A 10,708-nucleotide genomic window follows, 5' to 3' on the forward strand; every position below is an offset into this window, starting at 1 on the left:
ATTAAGTCCCTCAAGCTGTCCTCACAGCCTAGGGGCTATGTGCAAAAGGAGGAAGATCTCTATGTGCCAAAATTACCTCTTCTCTCTCATCAACCCCACTAACAAGTCAGCTACAGAAGACGTGTCCATGCTTTGTCTTCTCGGTCTCCATGCTCTGGACATGGCGCATTGCTTTTTATTTGAACAAAGTAGTGTTTCTTTATAGGGGTCAGGGAGCTGTCACTATGTTGAAGTTAAGACTAGGATCTTTGTCTGGATAAATGACTTGGAGCAAATTATTTAAACACCTGGAGGCATAATCTGATACTTTATAAAATAAGAGTAACAAGATGCCTGCTTCATACAAGTGCTTAGAATTTAGATTTTCTGCATCAAAAATATATAACATTAAATTACCACATTACTCACTAGAAAAATACTACCCACGAGAATAATAGGTAGCAGTTAATAGCTCTGATTATTGTTATTTATCTGTCTACTTTTTAAAAAAGATGTTTTGTTTTTAAATGAGAGGGAAGGAAGTCAAAGTCTACTTATGTATATGACCGTGTGTATTGGTATCTATGGAGGCCAAAGGAAGGCTTTGGATCCTCTAGAGCTGGAGTTTTAGGTTTTTATACAGCAGATGTGAGCTGCTCAGACTGGTAATGGGAAGTGAACTCAGGTCCTCTGCAAAAAGAGGATGTGTTCTTAACTGCTGAGTCATCTTTCCAACTGGCCTGTGTGCATTTTGTCAAGGATTTCTCCTCTTTTGAGTAAGAACTGAAGGCAAAGCGCCAGTTGCTCACCGTCTCCCATGTACTCAGGACTTCTATGTTCCCTAGTTCTGTTGTCACATCCATACCTCGAACACTCCTCTGTGACTTTCCTCGTGCATACTTCAGTAGGAGTGCTGCCTAGTAAAGCTAGCACTGTCAGGCTAAATACGACTTTCTTCCATACACAGGAGTTTCAGCACGGAGGCTTGTCAAGCCTCTGGCATCCCTTTATAAGATTGTGTTGGCTTTCTTCACACCATGTTGTACTCTGTGGTTTTAATTTTAGCAAGTGTGCCAGGGGAGACAAAAAAAAATCTATAGTGGCCAACATAAAGACCCAGAAGTAGCTGGAGCACAGGGGCTTCCAATGGCACAAAGCAATGTGGCAGTTTTCTCCAGTGTCTAAGGGTCATAGTTTAATTTTACTCCTGGGGGAAAAAAAAACCAAGATCGAAAAAATAAAAGAAATAAATTTTAAAAATAAGTTCAAGTAAATCTCACCAGCAAAGCCAGTGGCGTTCAGGGCAGTGGAGCACTGGCTGGAGGAGCAGAGGCACAACTTCCTGTGGACGGTCACATCTGTCTGTCCTATGCACCAAGGATGGTCAGGACACGAGGCAGTAGATAGCTCCCCACTGTCATCATATGAACAGTGCTTAGCAGTCCTATCACCTCTCCACCAAGAACATGTCACCTTGCTTTCTATGCACATGGTTCTTAGAGTATGGACCCGGGTTGCAAATAAATAAATTACCAAAGAATACAGTCATTAACGTATGACAGCAAGAAGAGACACATTACTAATAGTCTTTGAACTTTTAAGAACAAAAATTTTCTAACAACCTATTTTTAGAATAATATACATAATTAAGTATGCAAACAGTCTTATGACTTGTAACAAGTGAGTTCTTATAAATAACCAAATAAATGTATATGTTTATGTACAACAATGGCAAATGTAAAATATATAATACTAATATATAAAATGATGGTATATTTTTAGGAAATGCTGCAGGATAATTTTAAGGGTGCTGTAGTTTGGTTCCCTCCATCTGTGTGAGGAAGGGTATGATCCAAGGGAAGGTAGCTTTCCCATGTGTGCTACAGACCTGATTCATAGTCAGGGGTTCTGTTTGCCCAGAAGGAAGCAAGATTGGTATTTGGTCCTGGCTCTGCCATTAACATGGGAAAGTTACTAAATTTCCCCTTTGGTGTGTGTCTCCATTTATATAAACAATTAAGATAGGCCAGTGTTTTCCAAATATTGTCCTGTGAGGGAGTTTTTAATCACTCTTTAATAAAATGAGAAAAAAAGATGAACAATAGACTGAGTTATTTGTCTAATTAAATGCACTTATTTTTTTAAACTGATGAAAGTGACTTGATTTCCTAAACAGCAAGGATTTCTTGCTAGCTTCAAGCATCCTTACAAGGCCAAAGTGTGACTCCTATTAATAGAACCCTGTTATTCAAACCTGCATGCATTTTTACTGGTCCACAAACGCAAATGCTAACTGTCTGGGATGGACTATGTTCAGCCATCATTAATCTCTGGCTCTTAACTTCTATATTCTTCATAACTCACAGATGGTATTAAACTCTAAAGCTGTAAGGAAGAACCTATTTATTCCAGCACTTTTTCAAACATGATCTGTTACAGAGCATCTGGAAAGATATCATAACTGCCCAACTAGAAAGGGGATTATCATTCAAATGGGATTGGAAAACAATGGGTTAAAAAGCTGGATACTTTTCTCAAAAAATCTTGAGAAATACTTAGATAATGTAGAATGGTAACATCCATTGTAGAATTCACGCTACCCCCCCCCCCACACACACACACACACTCCAATAAAACAGCATGAGAAGCTCTGGTAGTCATTGAGGGAAGCATCTGCCATTCTTCCTCCACTTATCTATTCTAGGGCATTCTGGAGCACACATTAACAAAGGTGACCAACTTAAAGAAATTTCTTCAATTGCTTTTAAGGAAAAAAAAACAAAGAAATTCACCATTTATTTTATAATAGTTATAATTTGGTATTTTGTTCAAACTAACCAAAACTATAGATTGTTAAAATATTACAAAAGAAACCTGGATGAAAACCATTGGTTGGCAAAAGAAGAGATATAAAAGTTTTGTACCAAGTATTGACAACTATATATTCTTCTTTATCATTACAAAGAAAGGCAACTTGTACCAAAAGTTCTATAAATAATGATGACAACAGGAAAATTTAGGCACTTATATTTTACATAACTCTGTAGTAATCAAATTTGTCTTTCATCCTTACACAGTAAATACAGAGGAAACAAAAACAACCCGTAAGTTTGAAACTAAAAAATGCTACTGGTTCCTTTCAAAGTTGTTAAAAGTTACATCACTGTGAACAATTAATTATGGATTAAGTCACAGTTTATTATGATCAAGGAATAAAACTTGTGGAAGAAGGAAAACCTAAGGGTGTTTGATACTTAGTTTCTTTGTATAATCATTTGATCAGAATTGAGGTTTCCTTTGCCTTTTGCTACAGTTCCCATCCTGGTGTGAGCTAGACAAATGCTTCAGCCTTCTGGATTCAAGTTTCACTTTACCCAGCGGGGGTGGGAGGCTTTGCATTTGAGACAAGACGATCCTAAACCGAACTCTACAGAGAGGGGACACAGAAGTGTCCTTTTCAGCATTCTGGCCAACATTTCTTTCAGATTCAGTTTTGATGAGTCTGTGTGCTGTGTGTTACCTCTAAGATTTTTCAGCATAACTGTACGGTAAATTCCAGCCTGTGTTTTTTTTTTTTCAATCCTGCTGACTACAGCAGTCTGTAGCCATAAAAAGCCTCCACAGACCAAAAGTGCCTCTGTGAAAAAGCAAACGTCCACACAACATTTATGTTCACAGACAGGACAAGGAAGAAGCCCCTGATTTAGTGCTAATGAGTTCCAAAGATTACTTCTAGGGTCTAAACTTAGAAAATTTACTTCTCTTTTGATGACTTTTGTAAACAAAATACCAACACCAAAATAAGCAATTTAATCAAGAGAAAGGGGAGTGTCCTGTCCAGCAAATCAAATTCTCTGCCAAACTCCACTGGAGAGCCCCGTCTGCTACTTAGCTCGAAACTGTAGTTAAGGCTGACCTGGCTAGACTCCCTCAGCCCTTACCCCACAGGTATGTTTGAGACTTCTGCAAAAGATTCCAGTTTGCAGAACGAGCTACTCCCAGAGCTTAAGTCGCTCTCCATTGTCCCTGTGGACAGGGTGAAAGGCACCAAATAGCTCTAACATACTACAACAGTCGTTTATATAATCTGATTTGATAGACAACTACACCATGTCAGTTCGTGTGAGCATACTCCATTAGAAGCTGTTAGGAGAAGCTGAGCTCACAAAGTCAATAACAGGGGTGCAAGAGAAAACAACACCTGAGTCACTCCTTTACACATACAACCTTTGACTCTCTGAAGAGTAATTCAACTCCCCCATATTGTACAGCACATCACATTTCATATCAACAGCTAAAACCAAGCAACTCTTAATCTTTCTTTTAAAACACAAAACATCCCAGCTACTTGCCTTTTGGCAATTTCTGTGCATTTCCCAGAGCAAGTGCAATACTTCCACAGAGAAGTAGACACCCCAGGCTGGAGAGCATGTTGCATTTGCCTGCTCACACGGGGAGTGCTGCGGCTGGGTGCCTTGCAAGCCTGGAACTGCATTTAAGTGGACGTTCTCCACTGACAGAGGCGGGAGGCTGCTCTGAGCTCTGCTGTGGGCTTACTCACAGGGGGTGGAGACAAGATGACATCACACCCTTTCCCACACACTCAAAAAAAAAAGTAGGCACAACAGCAAAAACATATCATCACATTTCCCTCTGCACCGCTGCAACTGCCTGCCTCTTCTCTTTCCCCTCAGCAGAAGAAGTGAAATTGTGACCAATCTGTATTCCTGAAAGAACTACTCAGGAAACTTGGAAACATTTGATGAACTAGTTTAAAGAATAAAAAGGCACTCTTAAACCCATCAAAACAGTAAAATATAAAATGAAATTTTATTAAGAAGAAAATTGTTTTTAATTAGCCAGGAAACCAATCCAATCCTTCCTTTAAATGGGAATAAATTCATAAAAATATACTTTGAACTATTCTGAAGCTATAATGTTTCAAGGAACTTCAAGAGAGTCCTAAGCTATGCAGTTATACACTGTGTACATATATACACACACATACAAATGCACACATATATGTATTATGTATATCCACATATTCCATAGGTATGGATGTAGAGACAGAAGGTAGCACATTACCTCACCCCACACTGGGCTAGCCTCTGCATCAACCTTTGGCATAGTGGTTGTGTTGGGGCAATGGTATGATCCATCTCCACTTTACTAGTAAGAAAAGCTGAGTTGTAGAGAGAAGAGGTAGCCCAACCAAGCAGATAGAGTGTACCGAATAATAATATAGACAGCCATTGTAGCAGAGCCACTGGGACTGACATTTAGTTCCCACTGAACTGCTTTGAACACATTTCATTGCTATGTTGTCAATACTCTTTATGTTACAGAGCTTGCTTCATGACAGACATTGATCTAAGCAATTTACACATTACTAAGACAACATACTTCAATTCATCTATGAGAAAGGCATTGCAATCACTTTCATTTTTGACCAAAGGGAGGTGAAGGAAAAGACCCAATATCATGGCAGAAAGAAGCAACAGCAGGATTTTAAGTAGGCCATTGGACCATAGCCGTCTAGTCAACCTTACTAAGCTTCAGATTCTAAAGTAAGGACGAGGACCAGGAATACGGCTTGCTATTCAAGCACGAGGATCAGAGTTCAGATCCTACTATCCTCATAAAGAGCCAAGCACCACATCGTGCACTAGGACCAGCACTGGAGAGACAGAGGTAAGAGGAACCCTGAAACTTACTGTGTAGCCAGCCTCACTAAGGTCAGGATTCATCAAAACACCTTGTCTCAAAAACCAAGGGAGAGATCACCTGTAGAAGATACTGAATTTCAGCCTCTGACCTTCAGAGGCACTTACACATACAGGTATAAAAGAATATCCATGCACTTGTGCACATACATACAAACACATAGGCACACCTACATGCAAAAAAAAAAAAAAAAAAGAAAAGAAAGGACAGCACCAGATTTGTAAATTCGACAGCAGCATTTGTTTTTATTTCCCATGGTATCTGGCATACAGAAAGCACACATGATGGCAGTTACTGCAAGCAATAATAAACAGCAACAACAGCAAAGCCCTTAATTAAGAAGAATCACAATGACAGTGTTTATCTGTAAAGTCCCTTTGTGTGCCTTTTTCTGCAACATCACATTGCCCCAAATACAAGTACACTGAAGGGACTTCTGGGTTCACACCGTCCTCTGAGTGACTGCTGTTTGTGTTTATATGGAGTCTTTGGGGATAGTCGTTCTCAACAGTTGCTATAGCTAAGCCAAAATCAGTCTGAGGGAAGAAGAGTGAAATCAGTCAAATGAAGCATGATGGGGTAGCTTACCAAAGAGAGAGAGAGAGAGAGAGAGAGAGAGAGAGAGAGAGAGAGAGAGACAGAGACAGAGACAGAGACACAGAGAGAGACAGAGAGAATGAGAATACATCTTTCAAATAAAGTAAAGTGAGAGGATGCACAGGTTCGGGGCATCTGTTTCTGGCAGCCTGCGCCCTCACCATAGGAATGTTCTGGCACTGGCCTTGGGAGGGGGTGAGGTATTTAACATGTCTTTCTCAGCTCTGTTTTTATGCTTGAACAGGCAGTGCTCTCAAACCTGAGTTCAGAGTCACCCTTCCAGGCTCTGTGTCTATAGCCATAGACTATACCAGCAAGGCCACAGTATTAGAAGAAAGGACAGATTTCGAAGGAAACAAACCTAGCAGAAATATTGTAAAGAAAGCCCTTCATTCAAAACACTGTGAGGCTGGTGAGAGCCTTAGGTAATGGAATTCAAGATTAAGACTCTGTCTGGCGAGCAGATGAAACCCAGTCAATGTTAGAAGGTATTATTTGCTGCGTGGAACCAACTGGAGACTAATTAAATCAAGTCAGCTTCTAATATTTTGTCAGGAAAAGATATACTAGCTAGTAGGACAAACAAGCATTCAACAGACATACTGACATATAAGGCTCAGGCCAGGGAGGGAAAGTGACTTGAAGAAGGGACCTCACACATAGGACATTTCATCTTCTAATGACTAGAAATTTTTCTGCCTTTAGAGTACCAATACAAACAAGATGAACACATCCTTTCTCACATGAGTAAGGCCTTGGGGTTTGGATCACATAATCATAGGAACGTTTTAGGCTATCCTTAAGGAAAAATTGAACCTGACCTTGGACCAGTAGAGATGACTTTGAAATTATTTGTGTGACTCCATTGGTTTCTCCATCTTCACTAAAGGACGACTGTTTAAGACTCTGTCTTATTTGAAAGTGGTGAAATACCAAAAACTCCAGATACTTGTAGGAGACTACCAAACTCGTTGTCACTAATATTCATGAAAAAATAAGTCAAAAGAATCTTTCTTGAGGAAGAGCTATTTGAGAAACACAAAATGTCATAATTACCTATAGTTTTGCTGAAAATATAGGTCACCTGTGTCTTGTTGATCACCATCCTCACTATGTAAAAGAATGGAATGGGGACATGCAAAGCAAATGTCAAAGGTCATACAATCTACAGATTCCTACGAATTCTCTTACAGTTAGTCCTAGGTTAATACAGAGAGCCCTGGAATACAACTTAAAATGCAGTTGTTAGAAGTCAGTTCTCTGAGGAACTTCTTGTTTCTGAAGATTTTATGAGCAGAGGCACCAACTCCCTATATTAGACTACCTCTTCAAAAAAGTACACTGCAATAGCTTTGGAAGACAGGACTATGCTATTACAGAGCAAACAGAATACATGTCATCTCCTAGCTTAAAAGATTTGTTCCTGTTCTGTAATATTACCCACATCACATACAGGTATCAGCTATTATTTGTGTTGCTCTAGAGAGACTGGGAGTCTAAGCTCTGATGAAAACAATATTCCAGCTATTGCTATTGCTATGAGTAATATGCTGGCCTTTGTCTTTAACCCAGGAATCTTGCATCTCATGCCAGCACCCATGAGCAAACGAGTGCTTACTTGTGCATATGGCAAAAATCTCAGACTTTTGCAGATCTGACAAAGTTGGACTGCTCACAATGTGGCCTGTGTTGCTAGATGTTGCTTATTGAACCATATACGTTCTCATTATTGTAGCACTACAGAAAGCCTCTGACTGTTTTTCTCTCCAAAACTGTTCTGACTGGTTATTTGAGCAACTGTGTTTATCTCTGTAGCACTGTAACCAGGTCTCTCTTTCTTGTCAGATTCCTAGAAAACCAGTGCCAAATTTATCTCCACCTACATTGAGTGTATAGGTTACGATGTGCATTTTTAAGCATCATTTCTGGCTCCATTTTCACATACACCCTTATTTCTTGCTTATTTTGCTCAGAGTCTTAATTTATGTGACTTTGTAGGCTGTGTTGACTTCTTCTGGAACAAGGTAAAGTACAGCCAACTGTCTCCACGCACAGGAACTGTGTCAGGAAAGTGTTACACATGATGAAGTTGGAACCTGTAGACCTGTTCTCTGTTTTCTCTTTCTACAAACAGTAAATGCTAATGGACTTTGGTACAATACTCACAGAGCCTCAACATACATCTACTCTCTTGGGAAATGGGGATGAAATGTGTGAGTCTAAATAGGTATCATGGTTTTTCAGTCATTCCAAGCTGGTCTCTTAATTGCTCAATACTAACTCCCAGACTTGAATTGAAACTTATATAAATCTTTCAAATCTTGGAGGCTTTTTGCAGAAATTTAACCTATTAGTCCACTATTTTTAGTCTCTAGTATATTAGAAGCCACAGTAGAGAATATTTTTAAGGCTTATATACATTTGCAATTAATAATATCTGAAGGTATGCTGTGGTTTTTAGGGATGCTAATAAAAATACTTTTAATGTGACTCATTCTAAATGGGAAACCCAGAATTTTGCTTTTCAGCCCAAATCTCATGTCTATAATTACTGTGTTGAATGAGACTTATGATCCAATTGGACAAGCATCTGCTCCAGTGAGGGTACACTTGGCCAGAGCATGAAACTTTCTCGCACATGCTTTACAGAGCAGAGAAAAGTACCAAGTGTTGGAGTTACATTTACAGGTCTTTCTTCAATCTGTCTGAAGGCATCTTGACCTCTAGCTTCAGGCCCCACTACTTCTTATAAAGAATGAAAGGTAAGGAGCAACTTCTTATAAAAGAATAATTTCTCCCCTTTGGTCAAGAAAGACCAAATGGTCTTTAAATGGTTCATCTCTAAATTTTAAAGTTGCCCTTCTGGCCCAGCCTAGTTTATACAGACACATTAAAATATCACAGAGTAGATAACTTTTAAAGACTAGCCATTCCCCCTCATATGGATCCCCCCTTGGGACCAAATCCTAGCAGACAGTATTACAAGGTGAGAGAGTATGTTAGAGAACAGAATAGATTCACTTTTGTAATACTTTCAATATCTTATTACTTTGCTCCCTGATCATGGAAAATCCATTCTGAGGGCAAATCTACCACATAATTAACCTTTTATTAAGCTCATCTCTCAACAATACTCCTCTAGGGACTAAGTTCCCAATACTTAAGATGTCAAATACATCAACTTTTAGGTACACATTCAAGTAATAGGCTCTCCTTTGTATTCAAATTCTATACTGGTTAGTGGGGTGCTGAGTACCTAACTGTATAGAGATAGAGTATCTCTTATTAACGTTAAAGGATGTAAAATGGGTTGAGTCAAAAGTTTAGTGAGAAAACAACTACCATAGAAAGGGCTCTGAATAGGTAGAAGCATAAAAACAAGATCCGGATGGTCAGCAAAGGCAAACTGGGGCCTATCTAACTTGATCCACAAACCACCCAAGTCCCTACTACTTCATCAGCAAAGAAGACTGAAGCCTAAGAAGTCTGATGAATACAGACTATGTTTCTCAAGGTCAAATGACCTTAAATGGATCGGCCCTATTCTAGTTCCAGAGCACAAACATGCCAATAACATAAATGTTATGGAAGATTTCATATCGAGATGGAGAAGCTGATCACATAGCAAGCAAACCTATGTATCTATCTTTTAAAGAAAATAGTTTCCTCTGCCTTCCAGATGCTTCCAAACCTGTTTTTCCTCTGTTCTTATTTTTCCAAAACATTTCCTCTCATTTTTTCCCAGAAGAAATTGTCTTTCTAGTCAACATATATAAAACTCACTATGAAACAGAAAATTAATTAGTTCTTATCCCCCTAGCCTTTCCCTCAGAGTACTCATGTTTTTGTTTTCAAACCCATACACTCTCATATTATATTATCTCATCTTCATTAACAGTCCATGATAGCTTTTTTTTTTTAGTGGAGAAAGCATGGCTCAAACAACGTGAGACTTGCCCACTGAGCACGGTCAATGGTGTAGCTCACAAACTTTGTGTTTAGTCATTTCCTGGGACTTGAAGTACCAGGACTTGAAGGAATACCAAATGTATTCTTTATTTGCTATTTCATATCTAAAATTATATTTTAGAAAATTCTTTTAACAGATAAATAAAATATAAAGATCTTTTAGAGGCCCTTGTGCTAATGCTGAGAGGTAGATGTTACCTGTAGGTCCTCCTTAGACTCCATGAAGATATCCAGAACAGATTGGAGGATGGAACAAAGGGTTCTTGATAGGAGTGTGAGGAAGTCAGGCTGCAGGCAGGAATTTTAAACCAGGAACACCCTAAGAACTTTATGGGAATCCAGATTTATACTCATCCAGAGTGTGTTAGATTCTATAGAAGACTACTTTCTCATGTCTTTGTCTTTTTAAATCCACCATCCTTTCTTTGTATCTTGTTTT

At 39.0% G+C, this 10,708-nt stretch overlaps 1 protein-coding gene across 16 annotated transcripts in view; it reads right to left on the minus strand.

Annotated features, from left to right (window-relative positions):
- Abi3bp (ABI family member 3 binding protein) overlaps nt 1-4,479 on the minus strand; it is a 204,500-nt gene extending 200,021 nt beyond the window's left edge. For all 16 annotated transcript variants that reach the window (XM_028760248.1, XM_028760247.1, XM_028760246.1 and 13 more), the window contains exon 1: nt 4,332-4,479. In XM_028760248.1, the coding sequence (XP_028616081.1) occupies nt 4,332-4,410 (79 nt within the window). In that variant the 5' untranslated portion in view covers nt 4,411-4,479. The remainder of the gene's footprint in view (nt 1-4,331) is intronic.
- Between the last annotated feature and the right edge of the window lie 6,229 nt (nt 4,480-10,708).

The sequence above is a fragment of the Grammomys surdaster genome, unplaced genomic scaffold (assembly GCF_004785775.1).
Source record: "Grammomys surdaster isolate TR1022 unplaced genomic scaffold, NIH_TR_1.0 126398, whole genome shotgun sequence".
In the NCBI taxonomy this organism is placed as follows: domain Eukaryota; kingdom Metazoa; phylum Chordata; class Mammalia; order Rodentia; family Muridae; genus Grammomys; species Grammomys surdaster.